This window comes from Tenrec ecaudatus, chromosome 2, assembly GCF_050624435.1.
Source record: "Tenrec ecaudatus isolate mTenEca1 chromosome 2, mTenEca1.hap1, whole genome shotgun sequence".
In the NCBI taxonomy this organism is placed as follows: Eukaryota; Metazoa; Chordata; class Mammalia; order Afrosoricida; family Tenrecidae; genus Tenrec; species Tenrec ecaudatus.
The window spans coordinates 153852479-153875066 of NC_134531.1; the positions used below are offsets into that span (position 1 = coordinate 153852479).

The following is a 22588-nucleotide window of genomic DNA, read 5'->3' on the forward strand; positions in this document are numbered from 1 at the left end:
GAGCTTTCATTTTATTAAAGAGGTATATTAAATCCTGATTTTTAATTCAATTTTTATGAACCACTCTTCAACACTCCCCAGGCTAAATTCAGCCCGCAGGTGTACCGTTTGCAGACTGCTTCGGAGGGCTTAGACGGCCGCGATGGAAAGTTCTCAGGGAAGTCATCACAGAAGGGCCTCAAGACAGACAGGGCCCTTGGCGGTCTGCATGGAGGAGAGAGGAGAAGTGAATTTCTATTAGCTTCTGGAAGGGATAAGATCGGCTCTCCTCGGGCCCCTGCCACACGTGGTTGCCTACCCCACTTATCCGAGATAATTCCTAAGCCTTTCTCAGTTTAATAATCACAGCCGTTTAAACAGCTCTCCCTCTGGGGAGCTTTCTCTGACTGCCTTACAGTCCGGCTTGAGCCGACTTCTCCCTACATGTTACACAGTCCCCATTATAGCCCTTGCTGGAAGTGTCTGTTTGTCGGGACAGCTTTATTTATGCACATCACCCTACTCACTGTCGGCTGCATGGGAGCCACTCTATTGAGCACTTAACTTTTTCTTGAAATAATATTAATGAGTTTCTTTTCTGGGCTCGAGTGGAAAGTCAGCAGGAACCAAGTCTCACAGGGAAGTTCTCACTTCACATCTCCCACCTCATCACCCCCTTTGCTTTTCTCTTGCAGCAAGTGAAAACCGTGAGATTTCAGAATTATAGCCCTCCTCCCACCAAACATCCCACCTCCCATGCTACCTATGGAAAGCCTGAACAGCCAGCCACCCCCAAAGGGTCCCAGCCAGAAGCAACCGTCTTCGGCCCAGAGATGACCATCCTATTCGCCCACCGCAGCGGTTGCCAGTCCGGACAGCAGACCGACCTCCGGAGAAAGTCCGCTTTCGGCAAAGTCATGACTCCAGTGCCCGCTGCCTCTACCGCTCAGACCGCGTTTCCCAGCAAATGAATCTGCAGGTGGCTATTCCTAGACCTGAAAGAGGTGAATTGCTTTTAAAGACAGTCTGCCTCCGCTGTGGGTGTTCTGCTTTTTGGGGGGGTCTTGAGCATGGGGCCTTGCTCTGCTGTCCCTGTTCCCCTCCAGGAAAGAAGTGGGAGCTGGTATTCGAGCCTGAACGGGCCTTCCAGACATAAAGATGCCACACAGCAGTGTCCCCGACTCAGATCAAGGAGTGGGAGGGTCTTGCCCACTGGTTTCCCAGGATGGGCTGTGTGACTTCTTCATTCCGGAATTCTATGTAGAATGTCTGTGTCCTAAAAGTCACCATGCGTGTTACATGGTTGGAATGTTGGCATTGCTTTGTTGACCTCATCACCATATTCCCCACAAGCATTAGGACAGCTTCTGTCATTTTCTTGGGACTGAGTACATGGCGCTAGTAGCCATCATGTTTTTTCCCCATTCATAACACCACCTACAAAGGGAGAACCTTTTTTATGCCAGGGTGAGTGGTAAAGGGGTGCCAAGGAACCCCGGTGACACCGTGGTTAGAGTGCTTGGCAGATAACTGAAAGGCTGGCGGTTCAAACCCATCAACTGCTCCGCAGCACAAAGACGTGGCAATCTGCTTCCATTTGGGACCGATCTACTCTAACTTACAGAATCACTGTACGTAAGAATCTAATTGATGGCACTGGATTTTGTTTGGGGGAGTTTGGTTTGGTTTGTTTTGGTTTGATTTGGTTGTATGGGGTGGTGCATGTGAAATGGATACTTTGAACATTCTAAAAATTCAAGCCAAACTAAACCCACTGCCATTGAGTCGATTCTGACCCAGCGTGATACCTACACACCCTCTTAAGCCAAAGGGAAGCCAGATTCGTGTGTGTGCCCAACAAGATCAGAGAAAAAGCTGACGACCCAATATCAAAAGAGCACCATGCTTTCATCTCTCAGTCATGTATAACACTACGCGATGGATAAGGCTACTGAGCCCAATCCAAACCCCTTGTCATTGAGTCAATTCCAACTCATAGCAACCCCACAGGACAGAGGAAAACTGTCCTGTGGGCTGTTGATCTTTAGAAGTAGGCTGCCACCTCTTTCTCCCACAGAGCTGCTGATGCTTCAAGCTACAAACCTCTCAGGTAGCAAAAAAAAAAACCCTATCCACTATGCCACAATAACTCTTTCTGTATGGTGTCATAGACAATTAACTCATCCTGATTCTGTAGTCTGAATTCCCTAAGAAAACACACATCATGCTGGAAAACAAGCTTGTGTGGGATATGATTTTAGACATATATCATTGGCATTGTCCTCGTTTCTCTGGTTTCTTTTTCTTTTCTTTAACTCAGTGCTATTGAGTCAATGCTGACTCACAGCAACCCCCTGTGGGTTTCCATGACTGTAAGTGTTTAGGGGAGACGAGAACCCAGTTTTTCTTCTCTTTGGGGGAAGATTCATTGTTTCACCAACTTGCAGGATATGGTAGTGATGTCAGTAAGAACACAGTGGCCCAAGGCAGGGATGAGGGTACCTTCTTGATGGAAGTTGCTATAAAAGAGACTGGGCAAAGAATGTTGGAGAGGAAAGATGATTCTTTTTGGGGCACACAATGGAGAAGTGGGCAAAAGGAAACAAACCCACTAAGATGGCACTGAAGTGGGCAGAGCCAGCCAGGCAGAGCATAGTCATCAAAGGGAGAAAGCACCCTGGAGCAATCTGTAAGACAACCCATTAATTCTCATTAAGCTTAATTGTTGGCATTTAACACTTACACATACTCATCAAGGTGGGCCCTTCAGTGTATAGGTGCACTTGCTGCTAAGAACATTAAAAAAATAAAAGTTGGTCTATAAAGTAAAATCACCTTCTCCTGGGAAGTTCTTGAGAATCCTGGGATGAATAGCATATATCTGTTACATACTGACCCACACAGATCCAAAACAAATTGCCCAGATGCTTCCAGACCTAGATAGAACAAAAATAAAACCATAATCCTGCCAAGCTGTACTGCACATGCATCTCAACTGTGTAGCTGGTAGAGCCATCAGGGAAGTGTATTGTTCTGGTCCTGGTTTGTCACATTGACCCATGTCTAGGTCACACAATCAGCATGCCCATCTCCATGACTCATTGAGCTAAATGGGAAACTCCATATGGGAAAATGATATCAAATCACAAGGAAAAATCATGATGTCATTTGTCAAAATATACATATCTATACTTCCTCTTGTTCCAAAAGAGAAATCTTGATGTGTTTAGCAATCTCACTATACCTAGAATAGTAGACATGGGGCAATACCAGCCAATCAAATACTTAATCTATGTCTCAGTACTAAGGGATTTGGGTTTTTTTTTTTCATTCTTGGGGTTGATTAGCAGGACAATTGGGTATAATGGAGACATAGTTCATGTCTTCCTAATCAAAGGAAATTGCCTTTCCCTGGTTCATTGTCTCTAAGAGAACTTCTTTTAGAAAAGACCAACCGCTTGCTACCTGAGTCCACGCAGTCTAGTCCCCCATGCCCAACATCAGACTCCTTCTTTCCCAAACCAAACTCATCTCTCGTCTTAGGAGAGCTTGAGAGGAGCAGCGAGTCGTTTCCGTGTTTAGTCAACATGTATTGAGTATTTGGCATAGTGGTTGCACATTGGGCTGCTAACCACAAGGTCAGCAGTTTGAAACCACCAGCAACCCTATGGGGAAAAGAGTGGGCTTTCTACTCCCATAAAGAGTTCACAGGGGCAGTTCTGCCCTATCCTATAGGGTCACTATGAGTCGGCTTGGACTTGATGGCGGTGCGTTTTTTGGAGGCACTACAATCAGGGTGATAAATACATCCTATTATTTAATCCACACCAGTTGACTCAATGGCAGTGAGAGTTGAATTTTAATTTTACAAAGCATATACAAGGGACTTCCAAAAGTTCATGGAGATGGGTTAAACGATAATGGAATTATGCCATGGACTTTCCAAGCCCCTCATTTCACTGTCCTCATTATAGTAACAAGAAATGGAAGGCTGAGAAGTTCACCACTAACAGTGGCAGAGCCAGGGTGTAGGCCCCATCGATCTGATTTCAAAGTCCATCTTGGACCAGGCAGGATGAACCCAGAAACCCCCCACCCCTCCCCGCCCTTGACTTCACCAAGCTGACTTCTGATTGCTGGGAGGCAGCATGGTGTGATGGTTAGAAACACAGGCTCTGCCTTAACACGGAGGAAGGTCCTAACAACGCTTACCCCCTCCAGCCACGTGGTATGAGGCAAAAGACTGAACCTCTCCAAGCCCCCTTCACTTCCATAGGATTGATCATGGTGTCAGCCTCATTGTAATAGTGTGAGGACTACATCGGGTGATGTTGCAAAGCCATTTACAGAGGCACATAGGAAACACTTCACAAAGGTCAGACAGGGATGTTTTTAAGGACACAGACAACTGTCATTCCAGATGAGAGGTGCTGAAACAGAGCGTGCCCGGAGTTATGGATACCAAACGTAGACAGTCAGTCTAGTGTTGGAGGTCATCGTGTAGGCAAAGCAGAGTCCCAAAGGTCAAGTAAGAGTTAGACAGATCCATGGGGTGGAAGCAAAAGGAGTGTTTCAAGCTAGGAGGTGGGAGTTTAAACAAGAGAACTTGAGCGAAACCCTAGGCAAGCCCATCACCATCCGGTCTTTACCCTGTACGACAGAGGAGAAGTGCTCTAAGACTATCAATCTTTTCTCTAACAGTTTTATTGGCTTATAATTCACAAATCATACAATCATAGTAAGGAGAATTGTACGATCATCACCACAATCAATTTTGAAATATTTTCTTGTACTCAATTTTATCCATTCCCTATCTCCTCCCTGCCACATCATCACAGTAGCAGACAGCCTCATATTTCTCCTACAGAGCAACTCGTGGGGTTGAACCACCAATTTTTTGGTGAACAGCCCAGTGCTTACCCCCTTGCCTCTCCAGGGCTCCTTGGGAAGTTGGAATTTAAATAACAGCAATGAAGCCAAGTTCTCTTAAATTGGGAGTAAATACACAGTCCACTCCTTTGTGAAATGCTACAAGGATCCCTGTTAGAGCACCATCGCCACAAGGCTGAAGACTAAAACCCCACCCTGTGGGACTCTGTCCCTTCAGCTAAGAATCGGGCAGTCCCTAGGAAGAGTGTCCCTCTGCTCTGTAATGACATTTGGTATCTCGGGCTCAGAAAGGGCTGAAGGTGAGTCGTGAATGAGATGGGGGTGTGGCGGGGACTAGCACACCCTGCACGGGGCAGACTGGGAAGTGAGGGTCGGCGATAGCACCTCCTTGCCCTTGGCTGAGGACAGAATCTGCAGACCCTGTTTGAGGGAATGGCCTCCTTAAGCAGCATTGAGCGCCTCACTCTGGGCTTGTCTCTGTCTCTTCGCACTAGGATGAAGTGCACCTCTACCCCTCTTCAATCCCTTCTTCTTCTTCTTCTCCTTCTTCTTCTTCTTCTTCTTCTTCTTCTTCTTCTTCTTCTTCTTCTTCTTCTTCTTCTTCTTCTTGTTAGTTGCCATCAAACAGATTTGGGCTCATGGTAACCTCGTGTGTGTGGAGATCCACTGTTCCGGGGTGTTGTCACATGTATGACCTTTCAGAAGTCAATCTCCAGGTCTGTCTTTAGTCCACAGACAGTCACATCCCTTCCTGTGTGTCAGTGAGATGCAGGACTGACTCATAAATCCCACTGACTTCCAGCTTCTGAAAACTCAGGTCTGTCCACCCCGGGCCTGCACTCCCAGTCAACAGCAACCCCACTGGGTAGGCCTGGGTCTTGGCCAGCTCAGTTCAAGGAGCATGCCCTGCTGGCCTGCTGTGCACAGGCCTACCCTTGAATGAGGCCCATCCCCCTGGATGCTGGCTGCTGCACCCCATCTCTCAAAGGCATCGTAAGTGCTGGAACACCAGAACTGAAAGGGTCCTTAGAAATCAGCTGATGGCGGACGCTCAGGCTTCAGGGGTGTGGTGAGCCCGGCATTGGCCCAGGAGAGCCTTAGTCAGTCATTAGGAGGAGGAGAATGGGCCCCTGTGGTCCCAGCAAGTTCCTCAGGTGACTCTGATGCACATGAAGTACGAGAATCTAGTCCACCCCCTTAGACCATACAGCAAAGATGCCATTCAACAGGGGTTAAAATACTGAAATATGCCTCTACTGAGAGGGACTGCTGGGTGCTCTGCGCTCCTCGAGACCTCTCCCTGCTCTCAGACACTGCATCATGCAGCTACTAAAGGTTAGGGCAAAGCTTAATGGAGACCTCCAGCCATAAGGCCCTTCCTTCCCACTGGCTAGTGCCTAGGCGACCTGGCTGTTGGAGAGCGCACTCAGAAGAGAGCATGCTGCTCTCTAGCCCGCTGTCCCCAGTCCTCTATGGGGGTCATCTCCTCCGTCACCAGGCCGTTGACGGAGGGCTGGAATGGGCTGCGAGGAAGAGCAATCCTTTATTCACTAGACTACCCTTGTCAGCTAGCACCTTTGTTGGCACGAGCAATGCCCTTTGGCTTCCCGGCTCCTTCGGCATTCATTGGGTGGCACGGAAATCCTTTGTTTGAACAAGACGAGCAGGCATCCTTTCTCATCCTCTCATCTACCTCTGAGCACCCAGGTCAGACCCACAGCCTTTGCACTCCCTTCCTGGGCGGTGCACGTCAGTGGCCGGCAGGATTGCAAAGTGCCATCAAGTCTGTCCAGCTGGCACCAAGTGCCCAGGCATCAGCTGTCGCTGTTGCTGCCGCATTGAGAGGACAGGCCACCGAGTCTCCCCTTGGCTAGAAGACAATGGTAGTGCTTGCTACAGCCTCTGGGTGATCCTGGAAGGCAGGTATTTAGGGAATGTGTTGGGCGGGCACTATCTTGAACAATCTTTGCAGCAGGTTGTGTGGACACGTTTTGCTTGAAAGAAAGAAATGTGAACAGATCAAGCTGTCTGTTCGCGAGGGCATCGCATAATGTCCCTGGTCGGAGTGAAACAAGATGTCCCAGGACGTCTTTCTGCCCACTGAGCTATACATTCTCAAATAGATTGTGAGGAGCCAAGGTATACCTGAGATTCAAAGCGGAGCAGGGGGAAGTGGGGGTATTTGTCCCCCCATCCATTCACCCAGCAGCAGTTATCTATCACCGGCTGTAGAGAGGCACTCTGCCAGGCAAGGGGGCACCGTGGTTCAAGGGGTAGTTAAGGTACCGTGGCCTTCCCCGGGTGTTGTGTGTTTTTAATGTTTTAGGGAGTTGGGGTGCCTTTCTGCCTTTCTCTCCTGTGAATGATGAAAGGTTTCATCCTATGAAATAGACAAAGAGGCTTCAAAAAGTGTATGGAAAAATGAGATACGATAGTGCAATTTTCCCATGCACTTGGTGAAGGCCCTTGCTGTTGGGACTCGTTGTCAGGAGAGACCAGCTCCTGGAGAAGGACATCATGTCTGACAAAGTAGAGGGCAGCAAAAGAGAAGGCCCGCCACGAAATGGATTGACACCGTGGCGGCAACAGTGGGCTCACACATAGGAACCATTGTGAGGATGGCACGGGCCCGGGCTGTTTTCTTCAGTTGTGCATACAGTCGCTGCGGGTCAGCTGCCTCGGTGGCACCTAACAACAACAACATGTATCCAGCTATATAAAATTGTATAACAAGTAAGCATATATCTATATTTCTATAATCAGTATTATGAATAGCATTGAAATTCACTGTTAACCTCTCCTAATCCCATCTCATTTCCCCCCCACCCCTGCGCCCCTCACATCTTGAATACGGTGCTAATTATTCTCTCGAATTTTGTGCTCTACGAAATTCTTGGTACAGCCCATACAGGTTCTGTGTAAACATGTTGTTAGTTGCTAGGGAGTCGGCTTTGACTCATGGCAACACTAGTCAAAGCAAAAAGTGTGACCTGAGGCCAGCGATAACGTGCCTGAGTGCGTGAGCGCCCGGCTGGAATCTGTCACTGGCATCCTCAGGCTGTGAGTTGTAGCCCCTGGGAACTGAGACTTTAATGCACCAGCCTGTTTGGTTAGAGAAGTCTGGCTTCAAGGGACTTTTATAAGGGCTGCTCCCACATAGAGCTGTTTTGGGAGTCTTTGCTGCTTGTGAGTGGGCATACAGGTGCTGGATGGGCCTTGCCTGGCTCTCTGGGTTAGTAAACATACAGAAATGCCTCTGACTCTGAGACCGAAACAGATCTTACTGCTTGTACCAAACCCTGATCAGAACCGTGTGCGATGTGCGGGCCCCACACTGCACACGAGAAAGCAGCCTGCAAATGTGTCCGTTCCTGGTGAGAGGTCACGATTCCTTTCAGATGGAGGGAGAATAGGACAAAACGTGTTTCAAACTGTCCTCTGACTAAGATGGTCACCGTTCATTGAAGCAGTGACTGGGTGCCATGGGCTTGGCCCGCATTGTGTCCTCGAATCCTCCCACCTCTACTGGGAGCTCCTGATGTCCTCCCATCTCAGAGATTGGAATGAAGCCTCCGAGGGTCAAATGGACGAGATCCCCGAACTCTAAATGCAAAGAGTATTGTGAAGTCGCCAGCTCCTCCTTCAATGGCAAATGTGCAAAATGCACGTGATTGGGGTCGGAAAGCTCGCTACATGAGGATGAGATCCCAGGATGGGGGTGGAGATGGAATTGGCATTAACTCAGCATGAAAGCCCACCCAGGGAAAACTGCAGGCTAAGCTCTTGTTGTCCAAGGAGTGGGAGTGGGAAGAAAGACAGCTAAGCGTGTTCTGCACAGAGAAATCCAAAAACCAAATCTAGCCCAGCTGCAAGGGCGACCTGACAGAGGCAAGCAGCTTGACAAAGAACCGCAGTTTGCAGGATGGTTCTGGATCATTGACATCGAACACGGTCATCATTCTGCATTCCCAGATCTCCCTCTCTTCCCGAGATTAGTTCTGGTTTTGCCTGTCCTCACTCTAAATGACACAGAGCAGAGTCCCAGAAGAAGGGCGATACTATTTCCTAAATGACCCCCACTTTCATCTTCTCTGTGGGAGCAAGAGGGCTCAGAGAACAGACAGCTTCCAGTGTTCCAAGCTAGTGCTTATCCAGAGTTCAAAGACAATTGCTTTGGGGGCAGGCACTCACCCACAGATGCAAGCTCATTATGCAAATAGGGTCATTGCTGGGTGGACAAGAGCTACAGCCTGGTCCAGACTAAAGGGAAACCAGCCAAGACTCGGGGAGAAAAGGGCAAAAGGCCTTGGCAAAGGTTGCCTTGTGCATCCTCAGTGAATGCTGTGGTGATCTTGCTCGTGTGACCAAGTGACCTGATGAGGGTCATTTGCAATGTCAGGGCTTGATTGCTGTAGGTCACATGGTGTCCTGGAGGTCAAGAGCCCTCCTAGCAACCTTCCCATAAAAATAACAGCTCTCTGACCATCCGAGAGGATTGATTGGCATTATTTGCGCTCCAGGGAACCTCACATACAAGCAAAAAGCACAGGCCCACATCTCATTATCAGGGGGCAGCGAAAATGGCTTGGGGGACCAAAGAGAAATCCAAGTCAATATAGCCTCCCAAGGGTTATACCTAGTTCCCTACACTGCCATTCCTCCCTGAAGTTCCCTGGGGAGATGTTTCACTTGTCTGTTAAGGAGAGCTCAGGAGCACTGCATTGCTTGAAGAGGACATGGCCGTCTTGGCTGGAGGGCCAGAGGAAGAATGAGTAGGAGTAGGGGAGAGTGGAGGGAGAAAGGGGGAATCGATCACAAGGATCGATCTAGAACCCCTCCCGGGGGGACAAATAACAGAAAAGTAGATGAGGGGCGTTGGAGGACGATGTAAGATATGGAAATAATAATCTATAACTTATCAAGGGTTCGTGAGGGAGGGTGAGCAGGGGAGGGAGGGGAAGAAGTGAGGAGCTGATAACAGGGATTCAACTGGGAAGAGAATGCTTTGAAAATGATGATGGCAGCATACGTGCAAATGTGCTTGACACACTGGAGGAATGCATGGATTGTGATAAGAGATGTAAGAGCCCTCAAAAGTATTTTCAAAAAGAAAGAAAGAAAGATAGCACCAGACTTCCACGACAGGGAACAGAACAGTGAGAAGGGTGGTACTGTTTTGAAGGGGAGGCTAATTTTAGATAACAGAACCACAGCTCCAAATATTCCATTCTGCACCTTCTATTTATAAGCTGAGTTCTTTTTTTAAGCTTCAGTTGTTTTTAGATTTTGGCAAATTTGGGAGCTCAGGCTTTCTTCATTATTGGGACCAGATAAAGACCAAAAGAAGACCAGATGGGGTAGCTATATAGCATCCGTGTTCCCAACCTGCTCAAACCTTACAAGCCATGGAGAGGCAACAGAAGAGCTGGGGTGATGTGATTTGAAGCCAAATCACCTTTGTAACTTTTTCCAATTTTGTTCCTTACTAGCTGTGTACCTCCTTCCTAAACCCAAACCCACTACCACTGAATGGATTCCAACTCACAGTGACCCTCTCTAAGGTTTCCGAGACCATAAATCTTTATCGGAGCAGAAAGCCTCATCTTTCTCCTGCTGAGCAGCTAGTTTGTTTGAACCTCTAGCCTTGCAGTTAGCAGCCCAATGCCTAACCCACAGCACCACCTGGGCTTCTCATGCTACACCTCCCTAGGCCTCCGTTTGTTTTTCATTATTTGCAAGATGGATGCTCAGCAAGATTAAAAGAGATTCTGCAGCCAAATGCTGTACCCCAAGATATAGCTCAGAGAGATTGTGTTTATACAACTTTGAGCCTGGTGTGGGGTGCATTGAGCAATAGATGCATGGTGTTCTTCTTAGGGACCATCGAGTCAATTCTGCCTCATAGCAACTCCAAGGGACAGCATAGACTGCCTGATTCCATACGCTGACTGGGATTCTCCAGGCTTTAATCTTTACGGGGAGAGATTGCCAAGCCTTTCTTCAGCAGAGCCACTGGATGTCAGTTCAGACTGACAGCCTTTCAGTTAGAAGTCAAGAGCTTAGCCACTCTGCCGCTGTAGTTCCTTCAAACTGATAGATGAGGAGATAAACAAACGAGGCAAAAACAAAGCACAGGCACACAAACACATGGAGGCCCAAAACAAAGCACAGTACAGTAATAACTCTCTGTACAGCGTAAAAGAAAAAGCACCATTGAAGCGGTGTTTGGGTCGTCAGGAAGCGCTCCAATAAGAGGCGGCTTTTGGAAGATGAGCACGACGGAGAAATGTGATATGGGAAGAGTGCACATGTCCTGGTCTCACCAGGGGTTGGCTGTCTGACCTTGACTCAAGTTGACTCACCTTGATGTTTTTCATTCATTCAAAAGTGCATCCCATAATGGACCCTTCATAGGGCGGTAGGGAGGGTTAAGAGACCCAGGCAGTCCAGGAGCCCGGCCACAGAGCGAGACTCAGGAGTGACAGCTGTTGCCAGTCTGCAGCCATGACAAAGGCCTCGAAGGACGAGGGACCAGGTGAGCACAGAAATGCTAAGACCAGCATCATTCTCCTGCCATGCATCTGGATACATCCTAAAGACTAGGCACTGAGCTGTTTGCTTACAGGGGCAGTTAGTTACAGGAAATGGAGAGCACCGTGGAGTCAAAGGACCTGGGCTCAGATCCTGACTCCACGCTTCCTAGCTGGGTCACCAAAGGCTATTCATGGTACTAGCCCCTGTGAAGACCCTCAGTGAGATGGGTTGACACAGCGGCTGTAAGAATGGGCTGAAATGTAGGTATGCTTATAAGGGGTCACAGGACCCAGTACTGTTTGGTTCTCTGGTTCATAGGATGGCTATGAGCGGGAACCAATTGTGCTTCCCTCGTGTGATTCACTGAGAAGTAAATGAGATTATCTACATAAAGTGATTAGCATATGCCCAGCAGATCAAAAAGGTTCTGTAATATTAACTATCATTATTATTATTTATATTCATTATTATTGGTATGCACTGTCTTACTTAATCTTCTTAGCCATCCCACAAGTTAAGTACTGCTGTCCCCTGTCTCCAGATCAGGCAACTGAGGCTCAGAGAGAAAGTCATTTGTCTAAGATCACAGTGAGGAAACTATGACCAGAAAGGTCGGCTCCTGTGTTCTCTCTGCCTGTCAGATAAGGGTGAGGCAGTCCAACAAGCATTTTAACAATGTATGTGATGCCAAACACTAACCAGCTCTTCTTTTCTGGCCGTTCCTCCCATTTCCCCTCCCCATCAGCTGCCAGACGACTTCAGGTTCATGGCTGTCAGGGCCTGCAAAAGCAGCCAGTGGGCACACTGTTTTTGCCCCTGTGGGGATTTGCAGCTTCAAAAGGTTGACAAGGTTTATGAAATGTCCATTCTGATTTGCAAATAGGTCTGACACGAACATGCTTCCAGCTGGCTGGTGATTTCAATAACAATCCCTCCTCTTTGCTGCCAATTAACAGAAATTAAATGTCCCTGGCACATTTTGCAATTCAGAAAATGCATGTGCTGATTAGTTAAGCCCCTGCTGGACTGGACACTGCTCCAGGCCAAAGGTCTTCTCACCCTAGCTCCACTTAAAGACACAGGACGTTGCCTTCCTCGGGGGAAATCCACTGACCGCATCCGCGCACTCGTTCGTCTTCAGTCAGCAAGTAGAGATGGAGCACTACCGTGGGGCAGGTATTGTCCATGCAACTGAGATACACCTGTACCACACAAACAAGATCCCTGCTTCTGAGAGGAGGGGAGTGGTGAACAATTCAACGGGAGTGGAATTTCTCCGACAAGTGCACAAGGAAACAGAGATGGGACAGAGAATGACGGGGGGTGAGCTGCTTCATGTAGAGCAGCCAGGGAAGGTGGCATCTGAACTGAGACTCAAAGGCCAAGCATGGTCACAGGAGCGGGGCACTCACGACGTGTCAAGGAACTGCATGGTTTGTTTTCCAAGTAGTGACATTTATTCATTTACCAAACACTGAAAGCATAAAACAACTATGTGTGAAATGAGCAATTCAAGAACCGAGGAATCCACTTTTCCCTGCCCAGAGGACCTTCCTAAGGAGGATGTACTCCTAAGGGAGATGCAACCGGAGTGAGCAGGGAGGCAAATTATTTCCCTTTCCTCCGCTTCTGTTCCCAGACACTAGCACAGCAGGACTGTAGGCTCTTGCGAGCTCTCCTAGCAAGACTGTTATGTGTGGAACGTCGGTGTCGCCTGACTTTTCCTCCTTGGAGAGAGGCTAGCAAGTTTCTTCTGAGTGGTTTTGCCACCACGACAGAGGGAGACACACACTCAAGACGTTCAGACAAGACAGCAAGTGCAGCAAAGATTTAATACGCAAAGTAAATTCAGTCACGAAGCAGGTCACCTCGTGATTTGCAGAAGTTGACTGTCTCAGGGTATGGCATTGGATGGTCAGGCAGCAGTACCCCGTTGGCTCACCACACCTCCCTACCCTGCTTTCCCATTGGCCCGTATTCTTGCATCTCAATTGGTCCTTAGTCCAGCCTAATGGTCGGTCTCATGATCCACACTTTCCGCACCTCATTACCATATGAGGCAGTCACCTCACTGTCCTTTGGAGTAGTGTTAGTCAATAGGTTCTCTGGAACAAATAATGTCAGGCAATTTGGAATGGGTCATCTGAATCTCTAGTTGTCCTTGACATGACTGATGGAACGGATCAGGTGGGGTGAAGTGGGAATGAATCATCTGCACATGACCAGTGGAAGGGATTAGGTAACATAATTCAGGAGGGGTCGTTAAGACCTCATATATCTTCCAGGCCTCTCGTTTTCCCTGACAGAGACTGGCCCTCATGGTTCACAAAAGTTTAAACTCTTCCCCGGGTCACACAGTCAGAAATTGGTGGAGCTTGGAAATAACTCAAACTCACTGCCATGGAGTTCATACTGACTCATAGTGACCCCCTGTGGATTTTTGAGACTGTAACTGTTTGCAGGAGTAGAAAGCCCAGTCTTTCTCCCGAGAAGCTGCTGCTGGTTTTGAACTGCCGACCATGGGGATCGCAGCCCAATACGTACCCACTACTCCACCAGGACTCCTCCCACAGCTTGGAAATAAACCCAGACAATCTGGCTCCAGCCAATGCTAACCACTTGCAGCCTCATTTAAAACGGGATGCAAAAGCCTTCCCGCAGACATCAAGCTTTCCTGCTTCAAATAGGCTTGCCTTCTGAGAGCTCAGTAAACATTCTTCCCTGCCTAATCCTAAAACCCTGGACTGGACACGAAGCACTAATAGGGGCTGCTACCCAGAGCTGCACAATGCCAGTCACAGGAAGTTCACACCTCCTACCTGTGATGGGATTTCTGGGTGCCTATTAAAATGTCAATGGATCTTAGAGTTGAAGTTCTTTCTACATCATTTAGCACAACGTGGAAGGTCAGATTAATGTGGCAGCCAGCCCTCCCTTGACAGTTACTTCCTTATTACTTCCATGCCCCTGCACTCCCTCTCAGTAAATGCCACATCGCAGAAAATGTAGGTAAAAGAACAACTAATCGCTCCCTTGGGATCTATGTGAAGTAATCTCAAGTAGCCTTGCCTACCGTATCAAAGGGACATTCTCCCAGCTGCTAATGCCCGTCCCAATCTATTTATCTAATCAGTCGGCCACCTCTGGGCCACTGGAATATGAACATGTTGACCCATCTCCAAGGTTCAGACCCATTATCAGCACCAGCCCCAACCCAGGCACAGTGAAGAGAGTCAGCACATGTTTGAAATGGGCATTTTCTCCCTCAAGGGATAGACATTGTGCATAGTGAGATGAAAGGCCTGCATAACATCAAAGACGGCATAACTTCAAATCTTTGGCTTCTTATTCAAGTGGTGAATGCATGTTAGAAGATACATGTTAGAAATCACAGACATTGAATCCATGCCTGCTCCTGCTGGATGTACAGCAGCCACTTGGAGGCCCTAATAGCTCATATTCTCGTGGAACACATCTACTGAATTGCATTTGTAGGTCCAAAGAGCACAGGCCTAAATGTGGTTGCCTGATGGGTTGCAAGCTAGGGCTACTGCCTTAGCACCTCCATGTATCAGAGTTCCACCCACCACTACCATTGAGCCAATTCTGACTCATAGGGACTGCCTAAGACAGTAAAACTACTCCTTAAAGTTTTGGAGGATGGCAATCTCTACAGGAGCAGACTGTCTAAGCCTTCTCCCTTGGGGAATCTAGTGGATCCACACTGCTGACCTTGTGGTTACCAGCCCAATATGTAACCCATTACACCATCAGGGCTCCTGGGGGTTTGAGTACGATTCCCATAATTAGGTGTCTTCCACAAACTTCAGTTACAAGGTCCGACTATCCCATTCCACTCTCCGCACATTCCAAAGGAGGAGTCTGTGATCATCCTTGAACTTTCTCCAAATAGAAAACCCGCCTGTTAAATCAGCATGAATCCCTAGGTCAAAAAGAGATAAGCTCTAACTGAAAAAAAGTAAACAAGAGATGGAAATCCCTCCCCCTGTCCTGCCGATTTCAGTTTGATTAGATTCTCATGGAAATGTGTTTTTGAACAAACTCTGAAGCTGGGCCTTTGAGAAGGCAAGTCTTTCGAAATTTTTCTGAACCCCTCAGCATCTCTTTGGCTTTCTCTGTCCTCCTTGAGCATGGTTGGTTTGGTTGTTATTTGTACTTAAAAGGGCCGAGAGCCAAGCACAGGCACCAAATCCATAACTGGTTCTTGTTCTAATCACTCAAGCCACCTGCCCTCAGCCGGGCTGGAGACAGCCAGAGTGTTGGTTGCACTTTCCATTAGAGCATCTTGGGGCTCAAGGAAGGGACAACTGTCACAGGTTAGATACAGAGGGAAGAATGTTGGTTGCATATGTGTTGGTGAAAATGATGCAGAATGAGTTTGGCCATCAAAATAAAAATATTTGGGACCTCAAAGGAATTCTGGGAGCTCTCAGATTTTAATTTTTTAATGTAGGACATCTTTTTAGACTTACAGAATAGTTGCAAAAAATGTACCAAAATCTCTATGTGCCCTTAAGCTAGATGTCTCAAGTATTAATGTTTTACTATTTGTTCTGATCCTTTCTCTTATGAATATGTAATTTATTTTAATAATATGATATGTAAACACTACATTATCACAAGTTATAATATATAAATAATCTAATTAATGCAAATATACATGAACCATTTGAGGCTAAGTTGCAAATCAAATGCCCATTCATTCCTAAATATTTCAGTGTTATTTCCAAAAAATTTTTACAACTTTTACAACTACAGGGCAGTTCCCAAAATCCAGAGAGTTTCGCATCATTGAAAATAGTTCTGCTCTGTTCTATAGGGTCTCTATAAATTGAAAGCAATTCAATGACTTTGTTTTGGATTTTTCTAATCCTATAAGCTAAGAAAACCAAAATCTGCATAAGTGGACTAATAGAAAACATCATGATAAACAGAGAAAAGCTTGAAGGTGTCAAGGATTTCATCTTGCTTAGATCCACAACCAATGTCCATGGAAGCAGCAGTCAAGAGATCAAATGATACTTTGCATCAGGTAAATCTGCTGCACAAAATCTCTCTTGAAATGTTGAAAATCAAGTTACTTTGAGGACTAACCTGTGCCAGACCCATTTTAATAGGGGAGACCAAGGAAGAAATCAATGCATTTGAATTATAGTGCCATTGAAAGATATTAAAAGTACCATGGACTGCCAAAAGAACAAACAAATCAGTTTTGGAAGAAGTACAGCCAGAGTGCTCCTCAGAGACAAAAATGGTGAGACCTCCTTTCAACATACTTTGGCCGTGTGGTCAGGAGAGACCAGTCGCTGAAGAAGGACATCCCGCTTGGGAAAGTGGAGGAGCAGTGAGAAAGTGGAAGACCCTTGACAAGATGGACGGACACAGTGGCTGCAGCTCTGGGCTCAGGCATAAGAACGATTGTGAGGGTGATTCAGGACGGGACGATTTGTGTTCGGTTGTGCACAGGGTCTCCTGAATCGGCCCCACTTCGACAGCACCTAACAGCAACAATTACCTCACTCGGCTACCGACCTTATTCAAAGTTTTCCATTTGCCACATGATTGTCCTTCAGAGGAAAAATAAAAGCTTTAATCTAGGATCCAAGCCAGGACAGGACCACATTGTCATATCCCTTCAGTTTCGAGATGGTTTTTCATAATCTTGCCATTTTAAACAGCGCAGGTCATAATAAATCTCAATGGAAACTTGTCTGGTATTTTTCATCATTTGATTAAGATTATTCATTTTGGGAAGTAATGGATGATAACCTATAGCATCTCTGGTAGTTACAGAGTTTCATGTCAACTTGAGATATATAAGTGTAGGGGGTGGAGTCTAGCCTGTCAATCAGGTCACAACTTGATGGTGCCTCCTTGTGGGCGTGGCCTTCTCATAAGGAGGGCCCTGGGAACCTCCCCGTCAACCTCTGCCTTCATCTTCCTGCTGGTGAGTCCCTCTGAAACCCACCAGAGCCACTGCCATTGGTTGCTTCCACCGGCCAGTGATCTCCCTGCACTCTGCATTATTGCAAGTGACTTCTTAAGTCTGAAGAGGGCCTTAGAGACTAGTATTGGACTTAAGTACTTGAATTGGACTGGGCTGGGATGTTTTCCTGATATATAAAGCTTCTTGATGTGAAGCTTTTTCTTACACATATATAAGTGTCTCTGAATTTGTTTCTCTAGCCAACCTGGTCTAACATAGCATCTCTGAGTTTGTGCTGATGTAAATAAATTGAAGTGAAGGAAAAGCTCTTCTTTATAGTAATATTCCAAGGACTAAAGGTAGAAGGTATGATGAAATTCAAAAAATGCCATTTGACAGCCTAATTGGTTCAGGGTAGAATAAATCATGAAAACTAGTAGGTGAAAGCTTGAAGCGTCTTATAATATCTCCCCACAAGGTACTTATTCATTGCAAAGAGAAAAATAGTAACTCTACAGCGGAGAAACCTGGGTAAAAACCACTTTCACCAAGTGCCCTAAATTAGCATCACCTGTAACGGGGAAGTGGGTATGATGTGCCTCCTACTATGATGAACACAGGACGCACGCAGCATCCCTTGTGGAGTAGTCCTGACCTCAAGGCTTGCCATTTTTAAGCAACTGCAGTTCTTCCCGGGTTGCATTCGCATGATAGATTCTGAAATATTTTTCACCTTCACAGACCCCGCCTTGGTGATCGTCCTAGGAGCTAGCAACAACTGGGATCCCGGAGAGAAGAGATACCTGTTTAGATGGAAACTGTTCGATGGAAAATTCATGGCTCATGTGATGGTCCTTGGATATCAGGGATGCTGCAGGAACACCGACTGACTGACCTCCAACATAAGATGGTAATAAGAACAGAGAGCCTGCCTGCCTTCACCCACAGCATGAGCGAGCCAGGGCAGAGAAAAGCAAGTGGGACTCCTGTGGTGGGCTGTCACAGGTTAAACCAGATTCCCATGCCTCCTGGGGTTCATTTCTCTTGTGAAGGCCAGACTTTATCTTGCTAATTTCTCGCAGCATGGCACCTACACTGGACATCAAGTGCCCTCCAGCTCTATGTCTTGGTTGGCTCTCTTGCTCAGACTTAGTGCAGTGCAAGAAATAGCGTCATAATCTTCTCTCAGATGGTCTAGCTGGAAAGGCCAGTGCTTCTTCCTGATCTCCCCTTGCCTTCACCCCAACCCTGGCCCCTCACCTAACATCCGACCTCCCTCCACCACCTCGTCAGGTGTTTCCATTCCAGTTCCATCCTCTGTTTCCCCTGACACCTTCTGATCCAGAAGGTTTCTGTACTTAGAAAACACTGACCCAGGAAATAAGGACTTGGTACTTAAAGGCTCTCAGCAAGAAGCACCCATGATGTTATAGGAAAACACCACAGACTGCACCCTTACAGAGAGGCTGCTTCACACCTAGAGAAAGAAAAGGCAGGTCTGACAGCAAATCCTTTTTATGTTCAGAAATACGTCGTCTAAAGAACATGCTATCTACATTACAATTTTTATTATTATCCGTGCCATCCTGAAAAAGACATTGCACAGAGAAGTGAAATTCACAAATACCCCCAAAACTTTCTGGGCCCTGCATTATAATTGTCTTCCCTAACTTAAGACACCAGTGAGGATTTTATTTTCCAAAGCGCAGGCTACCCTGGTTATCAAGCACTGTGCCAGGAATGCCGCTTCCACAAGACTTGTGGGTGGTTTTAATATTCAGGACCATCATTTTGCCCAGAAACCTCTGCAGCCTGTCATCCAGCCCAGTTTGTAACAGGGGAAGCCATCTGCCAAGCCCTGGAGCACAGCAAGGGTTGCACTCCGTGGTGCAGAGCTGTTTTCTTCCCTGGGGAACCTGTCAGATGCAGGGCTCAAACGAACACCCATCCTTTCCTGAGCTGAATCACCTTGACTTCTTAACCACACTCTTCTCTTGGTTAACCACAGGGAAGGTGATGATATGCAGCAAGAAACCCCAGAGTACGGGCTTCCTGTGCCAAAGGGTGGAAAAGGACGCAAGCGGCAATGGTTCTCACACACACAAAAAAAGGCTGACCTAATGTTGGCACCTCTTGGCACACATGGCCAGGAGGGGTGCTGCCAACTGTCAGGCGTCCCTCTACTCTAAACCACTCTGATGAGGTGTTGGTTCTGTTTCCTCTCTGGCGAGTGGGGCTGCCTCCTGGTTAGCCTCAGCAGCAGTGAGTGGAGAGATGCTGCCTTCAGGTTCTGGACTCGACCTGTCACTACCATAAGCCTTACAGCCCACCCATAAGCAGAGTGTCAGGATTTCATTTTCTGGGGGGCAGTCATAGAATGCTCGCCGTTGCAGGGAGTTGGATTTTACAGACGGTGAATTGGGTGGAGTATAGACAAGCTGCTCGTGCAAAGGCAAGTCGTATAAGTGAGGCGGGAAATAACATCAACTTTTAGTCACCAGAAACCATTGGATCACACTGCTATCTCCAAGACCCTCCCTCTCAACACTTCCCTCTTTTTGCATTGACTTCCCCCTCTCATGATCAGAGCCACAGGAAGCCACCATTCTGTAAGTCCCTGGGAACTTTCCATGGCTTGTCGTGGAGGATTCATGGGGATTTATTTCCCCTTCCTTTGAATCTGCTTAGACAATAAACCAACCAGATTGAGAGCTACCAAGCCCAGCAGCTTAGTAAAAGCACCGTTTCCCAAAGTCTCTCACTCTCTCTCTCTGGCCTGCCAGTCCCAGCATTGAGAATCCCAGTGGTCATGGATCAAAAACTGTCCAGCAGGTTAAGGTGAAGAGCAGGAGATGGCAGGGAGGAATTCGAGTGATTGGAAGACACTAGCCCAGAAGTGTACCCCACAGTAGGCTGCTTACCATGATGTGTGGGGCTTCACCTCTGGAAGTGGTTGCTCTACCTGTTGGGTCAGGAAGGAGGGGACACTGTTTAAGGGACAAGAAAGGCAGGAGACGATAGGAGGAGGAGAATGCATTCCTCACGGAAGTAGAAGCTGAAAAGCTATAAATACTTGTGACTCTCCTTGTGTTGGGACGTTCGGTGTTTTCCATAGACCAAAAAGAGAATCTTGTGAGTTCATATGTATGTGAACAATGGAGAAAAGTATATGTGTAAGTCATTATGAACTAGTGTATAGATAAACTTTAGATATAAAATGCATAAACCTATTAAAAAAAGAATTGTATTGGGCAACGGATCTTTAAGAATGCCTAAGCCTTTCATATCTTTGGTTCATGTTACTAGAGTTCCAGGCCAGCAATGTATTTCCTTGGTATATTCCACTGTAAAATCAAAAGGGTTGAAGGGGTTTGTGTTTTTCTTTGTTTTTCTGGCTTTATAATTTATAATGATGTGTATGGATTACTTTGAAATATCTGTTGCATGTATGTTGGTGCTGTTGACCCAAATGTAGCCAGCAGAATCTGTTCCACTCATTGCATCTTGAAAAACCATAAGGAATTTTCTAGTGAGAAGAAAAACAGAATGGGCCTTCAGTGCTGGGTAACTCTCAGACTGGTGCCGCTGAAAGCTTTGGAGAAGGCTGAGCCAGCAGGATGGGTCCTATCAGAGTTGTTGTCTCTGACTTAAGTATTTGGTGTTTGATCAACCTTTTTTCTGAGAAGGAAGCACATATTTTTGTCAAGTTCTTTTTCCACGGACTTCCCTCCTAGGAAGTGCAAAGTCATCACGTTGAGCCACCTCCCCGCAGACGTTTCCCACCTTCCGTTTTCATACAACTCTCCACATATTAATTTTCTGCTTTACACGCTGTATTTCCGGGGTAGACCGAAGGCTTTCAGAACCCAGCGTGTTACTTGTTTGGGTTTGTAGTTCTCATGAAGTGCCCCGTTTGCCCTTGACTGCAACGACCAATCAGAAGTGGAGGCGCACAGGGAGATGGCCCTGAGGGAGAAGTCGGCTGGAACCTTCCACACTGGCCGAGAGAATGGCCCAAAATCCTGTGTGCAAAATAACATGTGGTCTTTGTGCTCAACCATTCGACAGGAGAGATTACCCAAGTCCTCTTTGCCAAAAATTCCTGTAAGCTTGTAAAGCCCAAAATATGTTTTAGCATGAAACAATAAAACCGCTTTGATTTGCATTTAACATCACTGTTCCACAGACCTATTTACTTTGTGTTTGTTTGTTTGTTTGTTTGTTTGTTTGTTTGAGTAGCTGACTTAGAGAAGGATGGACTTTGTCACAGATTTAATATCAAACCTGAATATTTCATTTTTCCCAAAAGACTTTAGCTCCTTGCAGCTACTGTGGACATCCAGCTGGGAGGACTGGGACCAGGGGGAGGTCACTTTGTCAAACTTGGCAATTGCTCAGTTTCACTGGGAATAGGAGGGAGCAGGGTTAGATGACAATTCCTCTCAACCCTATCCAGGTTGAGTTCGCCCCCACTGAGCGAACTCTCATCTGTACAGCAATGAGGGCACAAGAAGGCTTCTGGCCAGAACCCTGCTCTGCTTGCTTAGTGTTTAGGAAACAACCTCAAGAACCGGACTCTTACGAGCTGTGTGGCCTTGGGCAAGATACTGAACCTCTCTGAACCTCGGGATCCTTTTTCTAAATACTAGGGATAGAATAGCTCTTCCGTAAGAAACTAGATGTTGAAAACATGCAGAGGCTTCGAACGGTGCCTGGGCACATACAGGTGCTCAGTGGAAGTAGTATTACCACCATCACAAAGTTGACCATATTATTATATTCCACTATTTTTAATGAATTCACATTTAAAATTAAATTAAGATTGATCTAACACCAGTTTTCAAAAAGTAATTTATTTTTAAGCCTCTCAAACCACTACTTAAATTTGAGGGATAAGGAATCTGGAGGGATATTTTTTTTCTTTTGTTTGTTTCTTTTTAATCATTTTAATAGGGGCTCATACAATTCTTATCACAATCCATACATACATCAATTGTGTAAAGCACATTTGTACATTCATTGCCCTCATCATTCTCAAAACATTTGCTATCCACTTAAGCCCCTGGCATCAGCTCATTTTTACCCTTCCCTCCCCACTCCCACCTCCCTCATGAACCCTTGACAATTTATAAATTATTTTGTCATATCTTACTCTGTCTGATGTCTCGGCCTTCACCCACTTTCTGTTGTCCATCCCCCAGGGAGGAGGTTATATGGAGATCCTTGTCATTGGTTCCC

General features: G+C 46.7%; 1 protein-coding gene across 1 annotated transcript in view; it reads left to right on the plus strand.

The window, feature by feature from the left end:
* The window catches only part of SH3RF2 (SH3 domain containing ring finger 2), a 154581-nt gene extending 133084 nt beyond the window's left edge, over positions 1 to 21497 (plus strand). Inside the window, exons 10-11 of the mRNA XM_075541765.1 lie at positions 675 to 983; positions 18092 to 21497. Coding sequence (XP_075397880.1) covers positions 675 to 950 — 276 coding nt within the window. The 3' untranslated portion in view covers positions 951 to 983; positions 18092 to 21497. The remainder of the gene's footprint in view (positions 1 to 674; positions 984 to 18091) is intronic.
* Positions 21498 to 22588: the final 1091 nt, after the last annotated feature.